Source organism: Erpetoichthys calabaricus, chromosome 3 (genome assembly GCF_900747795.2).
Source record: "Erpetoichthys calabaricus chromosome 3, fErpCal1.3, whole genome shotgun sequence".
NCBI classification, from domain to species: Eukaryota; Metazoa; Chordata; class Cladistia; order Polypteriformes; family Polypteridae; genus Erpetoichthys; species Erpetoichthys calabaricus.
The window spans coordinates 269,238,813-269,252,894 of record NC_041396.2 but is presented as its reverse complement, the minus strand read 5'-3'; the positions used below and the strand labels follow the sequence as shown (position 1 = coordinate 269,252,894).

The window sequence follows — 14,082 nt, the reverse complement described above, 5'->3', positions numbered from 1 at the left end:
AGTGTATGCCTTTTTTTGCTCTTTATTGAACAGCACCAGCTAATAAAATGCGCAAGGCATTACCAATCATATTACTATGCATCAACCTACAATCAGGCATCAATAGCTGAACCCAAATGCACTTATAATGATATATAACAAAAACTGCCATTTTCACCCATCAAAGTTAAGAGGGTGAACTCCAGCAAGTCTTGTTCTGTCATTAGTTAATTGTTGATGCTTAAAATTGTCATGGTGCACGTCTGCAGTGGATGAGTGCAAGAAAAAATTGCCCAGAATTATTGCACAAAGTGTTTATTTTAATTCAAGATGTTCTGAATTCAACATCAGGTGCCTGCATCTGAAGTATTCTTGATGGCTGAAGATTTACATCCACTCTACCTAAGATTTGCCAATCAAAACCGAGAACTCGCTAGGGCCCACCTCTGAACTTTCATGGGTGAAAGGTATATTTTATGTTGCCTGCAGTGTCACTGAAATAAATAAATGACAAAATAATTACATAAATGTGTAAAGACCAAAAATCATATTTTATGAAACATTTAATTATTTATGTGTATATATCATTGTGTTTTTATTTATTTATTTACCAGTAACAGCGTACTGAATGATAACGTGCAGTGAATACACTTGACTTGACCATACTCTGTTGACCTTTGACCTTGACCTTCGTTGACCATATATGTGTACCAAATTTCAGGTCAGTAGGTTAAATGGTTTTGGAGCTGCAGGTGACTTGCACACAACCGTGCAGTGGACACACTTGATTTGACTTTACTCAGTTGACCTTTGACATTGGAGGTCAATCACCCCGAAAGTAGAGGTCACGTACCAAATTTCAGGTCAATAGGTCAAACGGTTTGCGAGCTACAGGTGATTTAATATCCTGGACAGACAAACGAACAGCCATGGTAGTGTATTATACTGTATAAGAAGATTGTCACATTTCACTGTTTTTGCATATTGATTCATTTATTTACTTTTGTCTGAAATGTACCTCCATAGTAAATGAAAATAAACTTTAAAATTACAAAGCAAAATGTGATAATAACAAAAATAAAATTCTAATGAAAGACCACCAGCCTTCTGATGACCCACCAATATAATAGAAGTTCCATTTTTCAGTATTTGGGCTGCATAATCCATTGGTCCACAATGCAGAGAGTTCAAGGAATAATAGGCTCTCAGGAAGGTTAATTGATTTAAATTCTGAGAAGTCCTCCTTCTGCCTTTGGTTCTCTATTTCTACCAAAGGAAATTTCACAACACGGAGGAATCTTTTTTGTAACATGGACATGAAAACTGCCCACAACATGGGATCTTGTGGGCTATTTATCAGATTATACCGATTACGCAAATATTAGAAAAGGAGCCCACAATACCCCATAAATGGTCAGTCACATCCTTATGCCACGATTGCATATTTCATTTGCAACATTTCAAACTAGCGCCATTCCCGCTTCATCTCACAAGTTTGTCTGAGTCATATCCTCCACTCCCTGCCTTTCTTATCTGTGTCTTTGGTTGTCAGTCATCTCTGTTTGATTGTGTCACATGTTGTGAGAGGGATGAGGAATGAATGAGGAATATCTCTCTATTATAAAAAAAATCATGGAAGGAGACGAGACGTGATTTTCTTAGAGAGACACTTTCACTTACCGCAAGATATTGTCAGACACATTTCTTGTAGAGAGAAAGAAACGATATTCACTCACGGGCAGTTATACATTACGTTGTCACGATGTAATTCCAAACACGGAATCAAAATTCAATGTGATATTGACGAAAAGGCAAAAGCGAAAAGAGATTGAATATAAGGATATAGGTCATATGACAGAAGAGAGGAATTTGTTTCCCATTGTATCACCATTTAAGAGGGGGTTTGGGAGGAGCGACCGCATCTCCTTGGGGTGCGTTCAGCCCCCCTCTTCACAACGCGAGCGGCAGAGACGCAAAGTGTCTGGCGCATAGCGCAGGCTGCTAGGGGGGTTAGCAAGCGAAGCAGGCAGGGGAAAAGCCCCCTTTGTTTCTTATATTTTCATACCATAGAAGCTCCTAGTGATGCATCAACAATGTTTTCTGTGAGGAGATATTCTAATGAGTGGGGGCCCGAGTTATGATGTGTTACGTAATAATGAACCTTGACAGATGTATAAATGATCCAATCACATTCGGTGTTGGAAATGGTCGCCTTCATCTTGCAAACTCAGATCGACACGGTGCTCCATATTGGCAGTGGTATCCACAGGGATTGTAGGGGTGATGGCAGCAATTTCCTGTTCAGTGTTTCACTGTAATTGTTCCAGTATACGAGGCATGTTCTTGTACACTTTTCCTTACAGCACTCCCCAAAGGAAGAAATCCAGAGGTGACAGGTCCAGGAAACGAGGTGGCCATAGTCCTTTGAAATGACTCGATTGCCAAAAAAAATGATTCAATTTGTGCCATGCTGCGAGCGGACATGTGACAGGTTGCCCCCATCTTGCTGAAAATAACATTCACTGACCTCACGGTCATCCAGTTCATTCACAAATAAGTCAAAAATGTTTGTACCTTTATCCAGGAATACTGTGACCTTTATTTCATTTGGATTGCTTCATTATTAAGACTGTAATACATCATAACCCAGGGTCCCACCCATTAGAATCACCCAATATTTTCCACTGTTACAAATTAGACATTTTTAATGATGACTATTCTTTTGTGATAAAAGTGCACACTTGGACTAAAACAGCCAAGAATATATCTCTGCAGCCTGGTGTCTCCACATTGGAGCTCCAAGTGGGTTGAGTTGTCTTTTATGGGTGACTATAGAGCCCACCTGCAGACCTCCAGAGCTCCATCTGGTTACACTGTGGTTAAGGTTAGTGTTATGGGAGAGTGCCAAGTTCTGTCCAGTAAGCTAACTCCACATACTTGGAGCTACAGAGTGGCCGCAGAGATACCTGATGGGAAGTAGACAGCCTTTCTCCTGTATACCAAAAGCAGCAGTAGAGAGATGAGCTTCAGTCTTATTCGTGTTTTAACAAACTTTTTCCTTTTCTCTCCCCTTTTTGTCTCTTCTCTTCAAGGTCCTAAGTCAGCTGACGCCCCAGCTAACTGCTGAGATTGACAGCCTTTTGGGTAATAAACCTCATACCAAGAAAGAATCCCGAGCATAAGGATGGAGAAAACTGAGAAAAAGGAGTTCCCAGCCTATAATTAAGCATGTTTTTAACATAGAGCTTCTGGAAAAACTGCAGCAGCCTTCACTAAATAGCTTTTTCTCTTCCTTTTTGAAGATGGACTAGGAGATGGGGGAACCCCAGCAGCTTTCTAGTATTTAAAACACAATCTTTGATTTCCGATATGGGCTGCAGGTACAAAGCCTCTCGCTCTTCCGCTGCCTCATCAAAATGCTCTGTTTGTGAGGGAGAAGCAGCTAGGAGTCTGATTCAGAGAGGCTTCACCCATCCATCATGTTGGGCAAAAGAGCCTTTAAGGTCAAGGGGTAAGCCAAACACAATTCAACTGTGAAATCAAATGCAATTTTTCAGATCACTGTGATTAATTTATTTAAATCAGCAGCAGTAGTGGCGGATCGAGTAATCTCATGGAAAAGAAGGGTTCAAGTCGGCCTTTTGTATACTTCGTGAGGCGAAGGGATGGTGGCATTGACGTGGGCCCGTGGCATGATTTGTGGGCGCATGTGTGTGAAAATCTCATTGCCTTCTTTTCCTATTCTAAGTAAAAAAGTTTCTTTCTTTCCCTCTGGTTTATCGAAACACCTGTTCTAATTTCAAAGCATATTCTTGGCACTTTTTTTTCTTCTTGTTATTGTCATGATACAGTGTGAAAGATTGTGTTATTTATGTGAAATAATACCACACAATCTGTTCTTCTTGCAGTGCAATTCTACAATGACATGTTAGTGCAGACTCTTTTGCTGGGGTGATAACATCAATATTGTTCCCAATTTTCTTTTATTTTCCAAGTCTCTATTGGCTAGGCATGAGGGAGTGTGTGTAACTGTCTTCTATGATGGTGTGACACCCTGTCTACAGCAATTTTGCTGCAGCCTAGTGGATAGTCAGGAGACCTTTGAATAGGCAACCACACCCTAGGATTCCTGGCTACTGACCATGTACGACCCTCCTGTCTGCCAGAAGGTCCTAAAATGGTTAGGCATCCCTGCTATTTGCTGGATAATCTTAGCTCTGGCATCCTAGGAGACGATGGCCTACTTCTATCCAGATATATTTCTGTCCCTCCTGTGCTGGTGCCCCTGCCTCTTGCAGATAGTGGGTCTTCTGCACTTCCACACTTCCATTTACAGAAACTTCCCCTGCTAGCTTAATTCTCTTTTCCATTGTGAATACTGTGGGAATTTCCATCCTGCTGGTATTCCCTTTCTTTTCTGCTTATACAGCTAGAAGGCATACTTGCTTGTTATAAGATGTAGCCCGACTAAAAATGTTGAAATTGAATTCTTTAGGAAAACAAAAGTTCTTATAGTAAGTCTTGATTATTTTTGCATCCTTGGTTACTTGCCCTTTTGAGGCTTACAAGCTTAAATTGATTGTTTTTAAGTCAAGGTTTCTTTTCTTCCATAAATCCATTCTTTAACTTATCAAATGCAGTACACTTTACCCACATTGCACCTAACATCCATGGCATACTTCTATTAATTTTTCTAAATCTGGCATAAAAGAGTAAGAGAGAGAATAAGTAAGTGAAATTGAAAAGAAGAACTATATAAATTGAGTCATTGGGATTTCCTCCGCTTTTGGAGTTTTTTATTAATGCTTTTTCTTTATATATGGTGTGAGCCCCCCTAAAGTAATCTCATCATGTTTGTGTTCAGCAGGAGTGTAAAAGATTCAATACTGAGAAACTGACATGTACTGACACAAAACCACAACAATGACAAAATAACCACAACAATAAAAACCAATCATTACATAAATAATAATTTTATACTTTTTTATGTAAAAGAATCATTCAGTGTATAATGCACTACAGGGTCTACCGGGAGACATGTATTGAAAGCCCAGGGTGAAGGTTGCTTAGCAGAAAGGATTCTCTCCACCTTTCTCTCTCTCTTTGCTCACTGAGGTACTCCTGGTGCTCTGGCCATTATCTTCTCTAAGCGCCGTCAAAGTGTGCAGATGTTTGGATTGTGGAAGGTTGTGGAAGGCTGCAATTCAGAAGTCCCAGGTTTGAATAAGTCAGCACTCGTGGTGTTCCGTAATGTTTCAGGTTCAGCAATTGTGGGGATCTTTCGAATGGCAGGGGTCCTAAATGTTTTGTATAACTTTAAGATAATGTTTTCGTTCAATGAACGAATCATTGTTTAGGAGTATTTTATCGCAGGAGGTTCCTAGAGTAACCCTGTTTTCACTTTCAATCTCTTTATTAAGTAAGGCTGAAGAGAGGGTCCCAAATCCTCATTATAGTCCTCATAAATTTACAATCACCAGACTTACTTACAATCCGAAGTGCCACTTATAGTCACTGTTAGGGCTGACTGCTACTTTGGCTCAATATGTCCCCCTTTCTTGTAAAGGCAACAAGACAGGGCACCAAAACAAGCAGAAGAGAAGGTTTACAGTTTTGTTTATATATTATAGATTTGATTAAGATTCCTAAACATACCCAAAGCAGAGTAATATGAGTATGACAACCAATGTGATACCAATGCAACCTGGATGGTGTGACAGATAGGGGGCGCTATTGCTCCCTTGAACCCTCAGATCAGACACCAGATAAAAGTCCAATAATTAAAGTTATTTGGACAATAATGTGCACAAAGCACCTCCACCTCCACTATACTTCAATAAACTATTAATGATCAATACAAAATCACAATACACTAATACAATAATCAATCCTCCACTCCCAGACGCGTTGTCACCCTTCCTCCTAACTCAGCTCAACGCTCTGGTGTTTCCCACAGTCTTTTATAGTCCTTGACCCGGAAGTGCTTCTGATCCTTCAGTTCATGTGATTACCCAGCACTTCTGGGTCCGGTGAAAACTCTTCTTCTTCATCCTGGAAGTACGTCATTTTCTCTGTCGCCGTGACTAGGATGTACTTCCGGGTTATAGGGAAAATACAAGTCTTTGGGCCTCCCTGCGGCGTCCTCTGGCGGCCCCCACGGTATCCAGCAGGGCTGTGAATAAAGACTCCAATGTCCATGATGCCCTACTGGCATTCAGGGCACCTACATATTGCAGGGAGGGCTCCATCTGGCAGCTTGGGGGTATTGGCCAGGAGAAACTGCCGGCCATATTCCACAATGGGTAGCAGTTTGTCTTGTTAGTAGTCTGGGCATCCAATATGCTTATATAACTAGGTAGATCTTTGTCTTAGTAACTTGATTGGTCATTGATCTGGCATGATGATGGAATGAGAGAGAGAGACAAAGACCCAGTCTCTGATCCGGCATGGTCTTACAGATATTACAACCGAGACTCTGGGCTTCTCAGTTAGCCTCAATTTATGCCAGTCTTGTGCTTTCTTGATGTACCTGTAGGGCCAAAGAGATGTTAGAGTATAAGGCCAACTCTCCTGTCATGTTCAAGCATTGCCCTTTGATCAATGCTGTTTAGGCATGGCAGTGGTTTTGATCTGGTATGTACTGAGTAGAGCAAGTTTTTCTTACTGTCAGAAAGTTTCTTCTTTCTTTTAAGCCACCAAATCAAACACATCCTTAGAAGACATTATACAGACAGTGATCACAAAATGCTAGATGTTACACAGAAACAAACTGAAGGAATAGCAACAAAGCAAGCCATAGAAAACAAATGCCTTTTGTGCAATTCTTGACTCGGTTCGTGTTTCTTCCTTACTGAGCATAATTTTTATTATCCCTTACAAGGAGATTGACCACCTCCCCCATATTTTTGCTTGAAATTTCTGGAAACAGAGAATGTTCTCAATATTCCTGGCAAAGTCTAAGAACCACTGTTTGTACTTTACTCATAAACAAATAAAAGTGTAATACTCAAAGCAAAAAGTAAGAATGTAAAATAAATGGAAAAGGAAGCAACATAATCATAATAATTACAAATAACAAATCTAAAGTATATTATATATGAAACAATAATCTGTCATAAGCAGGTTGTGCATATGAGTTTAACGCTTATTAAATACACAGTCCACAGTGTTGTTCTGAATTAAAGGCTGACTATGGTGCTTTATAGCAAGATATATCTATACATATTTATACATATGGCAACCAGGGTGCTTAGAGTATATGATTTGTTCAAGGATAAACAATAAGCCAGTGGTGTGGATTAAGCCTCCTGCCTTGCAGTTTCAGTCCAGCTCCTTAATATTTAGGTCACACTGCCTCATGCCATTTTAATATACACGAGATATATATTTAATGTATATGGAGCAGTAGCCAACAGACAGCTGTATCAGATATGTGAAGGCCTCCTTCTGCTATGTGCTAATAAACATTTATACCTGAAGATCTGTAGCTGAGAGCCAGGCTCTTGTCAGAATATTTTTAGAAGCTTTGTCAGTTCCCACAGCAAGAGGTGTTATTTGTACGACTATCGCCTTCTGATGAGTTGCTGCATGTTCTCTCAGCGGGTTGAGCTCTGACTCTGTGCTTATTTTTGATTAAAAAAAAAAACTACAAAGGCAGTGCTAGAGTGAGACTTACCCTGCGCCCCTCTCTTCTCCTGTTCAAGGATCACTTCAGTCAAATAACAATGTACTGAAGACCTTTATTTCCCATGCATAAAAATCAATCTCTTTATTTGATATAGTGCTTTTAAGTTCAGAGCACTCAACGATGAAGGTAAAAGCAATTTTATAAAATAAAACGAAGGCAACATATAAATCTGAAGGCTACTAAAGGAACAAAATTATATAGATAGCTCAGCGAGGCATTTGGATTTGCAGGATTTAGTAAACGGATGGATGAATCATTTAAAATCCCACATCCTAGAATGTGCATATTAGATGACTGGGCGACCCTAAATCAGCTTTAAGTGAGTGATTGGAGGTGTAAATGTGTCAGAGTGTCCCCGAAAATAGGGTGGTGTCCCAATGCTGCAATTCAGAGTTGGACAAATAGAGCACATATAATGGATGATAAATAAATAGCTAGAAGGGGTAGGCAAACATTATGTATCACAGAAAGTTCTCTGTCCACTTTGTCTTACTTGTTTAGCATAAGAACTAGTTTATCAGAGAGCTGAATGGTGACAAGAGAGAGAAGTTAGGAGCACACGCTGATACAGCGCACCCACCACATGGCCTTAGATTAGGACAGTGCAGCCATGCAACGGGTGACACCTCAGCACCACACTAGTTCAGATGGAGTGGAACCAGTGGGAGGTTTTTTACGGTGGCTGGTATGCCAATTTTGCCACCAACCCCCAAGTTTTTCCCTACAGGTTGGAGGGTCTACACGAAAGGCTGGATGCAGATTAACGTCATACCCAGGATGGAGCAATTGCAGGCTAAGGGCCTTGCTCAAGGGTCCAACGAAGTTGAGTCAATTTTGCCGTTTACGGGATTCAAACCGGCAACCTTACAATTGCCAGTGCAAATCCCTAGCCTCAGAGCCACCACTCCACCCACAATGGTGACAAGGCCAGTTTTAAAACAACAAAAAGGCAGGCATATGTTTGTAACACTAAAGTATGTAAAAATGCTTATAGTTCAAGATGCTGAAATGACTAAACTTCTGACATAAAGTTTTACTGATAAAGCTTTAGTCAGCTGCTTCCAGCAAACCAGTCACGATATGAGTATAATTACCAAATGTGCTCGTCATAGCGGGGGCTTGACTCAGACACGGAACTGGTTACTGCTTCAGCCTCCACCACTTAGTCATGGAGCGAAACATTTTTAAAAACACATGACATCCATTGTATTATGTCTCTGTAGGATGGCGTTGACATTACTGTATCAAGGCACTATATAAAATAGAGAGTATCAGCATTTTATGCCGATTCAGATTTCTCTTAAATGTTATCAGGGTTTCCACTTCAATTAAATGACAAAGTATTTTGTTGCAGGCTCTCGTGACTGTTGATGTAAACAAAGTGCTTCTCCTTGACTTCCAACAGTGAGCGGCTGGTGACAAACCCCCTTAGTAAACTGGTTATGCGGACCGTGGTAGTCCAGCCAGGATCTACTTTGACTTTTGCTGAGATCTTTCAGTAAAGACACACAGATATTGCACTAACAGTCTGTTCTAATTAGATTTTTGTTTCTAGCTTGAGCAGAAGACATGAACACCAACGTATGTGTTAATCATCTGACGTTCATACCTTTTTAAACTGCAAGGAAACAGTACATTCTCATAGGCATAGACATCATTTAAATGAGTGGAATATAATTAAGCAAGCTGCACTAATGAATGAGTTAATATAGGAGTGGTACAAATGAGAGCAAGGAAATTGTGTGTAGTTAGGGAGTTGCTCGTTTCATCTCAGACAGTCCCTGTGGAGGAGAGTGCAAGAGTTTAAACTTGTGAAAGGCTACAACAATGACAAAAAGGTTCCCCTGCATGTCAAAATGTTATTAGCTTTAAGTTTTATGCCACATGATTAGATGACGTGCTCACTGCTTTTCCTTCCAGGTCCTCCAAATCGAGACATGTCTATCTTAATCACTGTCTGTAGCAGTTAACTCTGACAGATAGATGAGTGCTGCTTTTAGACATTGCATGAGGGATTGCACGTAATGTCATGTCATTTTATAACCCGCTTAATCCAGGCCAGGGTTGTGGGGGGCTAGAGCCTAACCCAACTAGCATAGGGCGCCAGTCCATTGCAGGGCAAACACACAAACCCACACACCACACACACACACTATGGCCAGTTTAGCATCACCCATTCACTTAACCTGCATGTCTTTGGACAGTGGGAGCACCAAGATGGAACCCATGCAGACATGGGGAGAACAGGCAAAGTCTACGCAGTGGACTCCTTACTGTGAGGCAGGGGCACCCTGGACATAACGTGGTGTTATAAACTTTTTGACATGGGTTTGTGTTTTTTTTTTCAATTGTGTTTCTCATTGCATAAATGTATTATTTTGCCAGTTTTAAAATCACAATTCACAAGAGGCTTATACATAATAATTGAAATTATATTGACATGTATACTGCCCTGAGATGTACTGGCACCCTGTCCAGGGTCTGCTCCTGCCTTATACCCTATGATAGCTGGGATAGGCCCAGGAGACCGCCACAAAAATGACTGATATGTATACCGTATATGTAACTGTGGATTGTGGAATCAAGAGGAGGAACTTTTGGCTTAATGCATTCTGTGTGGTGTGTTTTACATTTTACAACCTGTGGAGTAAGATTCGCGGTGCACAAAGTAGCACACGTTACATGTTGGTCAGGTATACAAATAAGTCCATTGTACTCTGCACATGTGGCAGTAGTTCTGCATTAATTTTTTTTCCAAGTGAAAACCTTGGCCACCTATTAATACATTCACAATACCAATCAGCACTTAACATCACAAGCTTTCTGTGTGGCATGTTATAATACAATAAAAGTTAGTATAAAAATACTAAGAAAATGAAAACATGCTGTCCATACAATATATCTAAGCCATAAGGGAACAGAAAGAAGGGTGTAAAACAAATACCTTTTTTTTAGGAGTGCATGCTGAGTCACTCTTTATCATAATATGGTAGTGACAAAGAGAACAACTGAGCACGGCGTATTTGAGCAAGCCTAAGTAAAAAGCAAGTTTTACTCTTTCTTGGCGGTAGACATTTATTCAAGTCTGTGATATAATGAGACAATTCGGCTTTTAGGCTTTGATATCAATGCAGAGTTGTGCATTATACCAATTTTATAAATCATTTGAATGATTTTCTACCTTTTACCGGTGCCATCCCCAGTAGTAAAGACTCCTGCAGCAATCTCTGTGTACTTCCCAAGGGTGATTATGCTGCAAGTTGTTCCTAGACCACGCGTGTAGTGGGGAAATTATTACCAAGGGGCATTTGGCACATGGTACAAAACTTAAAACTTAGTAACATTGTTATAAACAGGCAAATTTTTTCATCATTTTTATAAATATCCACTAAATAAAATTCCACAGGTAGACGAAGCAACCCAGTAGCTGCGCAAATTATTCTTTCGTGCATTTGTGACTGCGTGCTTTTGTCTGTACACCTTTGTCAAGTACTCTTCTGTCATGTCACCAGCTGCTATTCTCTACTTCTGGAGAAGTATGACATGGTATAAATAAAAGGACCACTGCTATCCACATTCACAGACACACACATATATATATATGTATATGTAATTACATCTTGCCTGAAGAAGGGGCCAGAGTTGCCTCGAAAGCTTGCATATTGTAATCTTTTTAGTTAGCCAATAAAAGGTGTCATTTTGCTTGGCTTTTCTCTACATTCATAATAGCTAACATAGTACAACACCCTAGTACTAGTAAAATCTGTAAATGTACAAAAGAAAAATTATTACTTATAGTCAAAATCTTGAAATTCTATAAATATCCCATCCATCCATCCATTTTCCAACTCGCTGAATCCGAAAACAGGGTCACGGGGGTCTGCTGGAGCCAATCCCAGTCAACACAGGGTGCAAGGCAGGAACCAATCCCAGGCAGTGCGCCAACCCACCGCAGGACACATACACATACACCCACACACCAAGGCCAGTTTAGGATCGCCAATGCACCTAACCTGCATGTCTTTGGACTGTGAGAGGAAACCCACGCAGACACAGGGAGAACATGCAAACTCCACGCAGGGAGGACCCAGGAAGCGAACCCAGGTCTCCTTACTGCAAGGCAGCAGCGCTACCCACTGTGCCACTGTGCCGCCCCTTCCATAAATATGTAAAAGAAAAATTGATTATTATTTAACGGAGTAAAAATCATGAAATGAGAATAAAATATTTACTCTCTTACCAATTGGAGTTTTCCCGTTAAACTGAGGTCCACTATGCTCAAGTATTTATAAGAGACTAAATAAACGATCCATTTGTTTTAACTGACATTCTTATACAGTAGATAAAAAAAAACTTTTTTTAAAAAATAACACATTTAAATAACAGGAAAAATCATCTGAAAACTAAAGTGGTATGCAATGGGTTATCATAACTCTACCTTCTGCTAACTAAATCATCTAAATACAAACATTGGTGTTATGAATAGATCATTTTTTGTTAATAGTTTGTTCCTGTGAAAGAAAGTTTACTCGATCAAAAATAAAAACCACAACTTTCTTGATATTTTATTTTATAATTTAAAAACAGAATAAGAATCTGAAAATCTAACATCACATTAAAGTTCGATACATTCTGAAAAGAATGATACTAAACATATATATGTAGGTTTTAAAATAAGCCCGATTTAAAGAGTGACAAAAAATGTGACATAAAAACGTCACATAAAATTGTTGCACAAAATCGTTGCACTTTTAGGCTTAGGATTTTATATATAGAGAGTAGATAAAGCAACATATACATATATAAAACAAAAACGTGCAGCTTCTTTATTATATCTTTGTCCATTATTGAAGGCATTTCTAAGTCAGCTGTCAGCCAGACAATGTGGCCTATCAGCTAAGGTGTTATACTGTAAGACATAAGGCTTTGGATTCGATCCTCACAACTAAATTACTTGTGACTGTCTAAGCTGTGTCAGACAGCTATCAAACTTTGTATGTAGACCATTAGTTTCAAACGGGTCAATCACTTGTGTTTTTTTATTTGTCAGTGGTCTTAATGCAGTAAATTGGGGGGTTCAGAGGCTAGAGAAATGCATTTCCGGAGCATTACTCCATTGGGATCCTTCTAAATCACTCACCCATCCATTCTATGGTGTCCCTAATTTCCCCTTTATGCTCTTTTTTGGTTAGACTTTAATAAAATGTGTAAAATCCCATACACTGACCACTCAGGTACTTTAGCACTTCCTCACCCTTTCCCTTCTAGATAGATAGATAGATAGATAGATAGATACTTTATTAATCCCAATGGGAAATTCACATTCTTCAGCAGCAGCAGGCAGTTAGACAGAGTAATGGATCAGGCAGGAGTTAAGTTATACATTTATTATGCATTTTAGACAAAAATGCCCAAAACATTAAGGAAGCAGAGTATTATGTAAATAATGGCAAACCATACCCTTACAGCCTAAGTAGCAATGCATCAAGTGTCCCTAGGCAGCTGTCAGCTTTTCTTCATTCTAGGTTGCTTTGCTACCACATGGCTATTTTATGCAGTATTGAAACAGGCCTGTCTCAATATGGCTGCCAAATTGTCTTCATCATGGTCTTCTCTTCATGGCCAAATGTTGAGATAGAGAGGTAAAGGCAAGGTGACAAACTTTATATCATTTTTACCACAAAACACAAACCAATGGGGCATCGTAGTACAGAATGGCTTCTGTTTTAAAACCAATCCTAAACAGCCATACTTTAGACCAATAGAATTCATTTTCCAGTCCCTTGCTGACTAGTTACCAATGAAAGCGCTCAGGTACAACTCATCCCCCAGTTGCCTTGTTTAGTCAGTTTATGGCCTTCCTGCGGTGGATGGCTTATAGGCTCTAAGCCTAAACACAGTCACCCTTGCCAAGCTGGTCTGATGTTCTGGGGGGTTTAGTTTTATGGGGGCTTGGAGTTGATTAGGTAAACATCAAAGCACCTCTCTTCTCATCAGTGAAGTAAAACATGCCTCCTAAAACACTAATATTACAGTTGCTTTGTCTAGTTTACAAATAAAGATATGTAAAATATTTATCAAATTATATGCTAAAAATCAGTCCACCACACCAGCACATGATGCTGTTTTGTCGGCATTAGGTTCTAGACTGGAACCAACTTTGGATGAGTTGTCAGTCCATCACAAGAAATACTCACGCACTCCAAACCAGCTTTAGTGTACCGATCACCCTTAGAGCATGTCTTTGAGAAGGACAGAACATGTAGACACCACGCAAAGGAGAGAAGTGAAACCAGGGGCCAAGAACTGTGAAGACAGCAATAAAGTCTGCTGTACTCTTATTAGCCCGGCCTCCTATGAAAATTCAACTGCACATAATGACTTGACTCATCACATTCACTCCAGGATGACCAGCG

The 14,082-nt window shown here is 39.8% G+C and overlaps 1 protein-coding gene and 1 long non-coding RNA gene across 2 annotated transcripts in view; one reads left to right on the top strand and one right to left on the bottom strand.

The window, feature by feature from the left end:
• LOC114648921 (voltage-gated potassium channel subunit beta-1-like) overlaps positions 1–3,747 on the top strand; it is a 212,969-nt gene extending 209,222 nt beyond the window's left edge. Inside the window, exon 14 of the mRNA XM_028798266.2 lies at positions 3,072–3,747. Coding sequence (XP_028654099.1) covers positions 3,072–3,161 — 90 coding nt within the window. The 3' untranslated portion in view covers positions 3,162–3,747. The remainder of the gene's footprint in view (positions 1–3,071) is intronic.
• An 8,918-nt stretch (positions 3,748–12,665) lies between these two features.
• On the bottom strand, positions 12,666–13,874 carry LOC127527209 (uncharacterized). The gene is made up of 3 exons (XR_007934517.1): positions 13,639–13,874; positions 12,989–13,540; positions 12,666–12,930 (listed from the first exon to the last, which is right to left on the bottom strand). It is a non-coding gene; the product is annotated as an uncharacterized LOC127527209 (long non-coding RNA).
• Between the last annotated feature and the right edge of the window lie 208 nt (positions 13,875–14,082).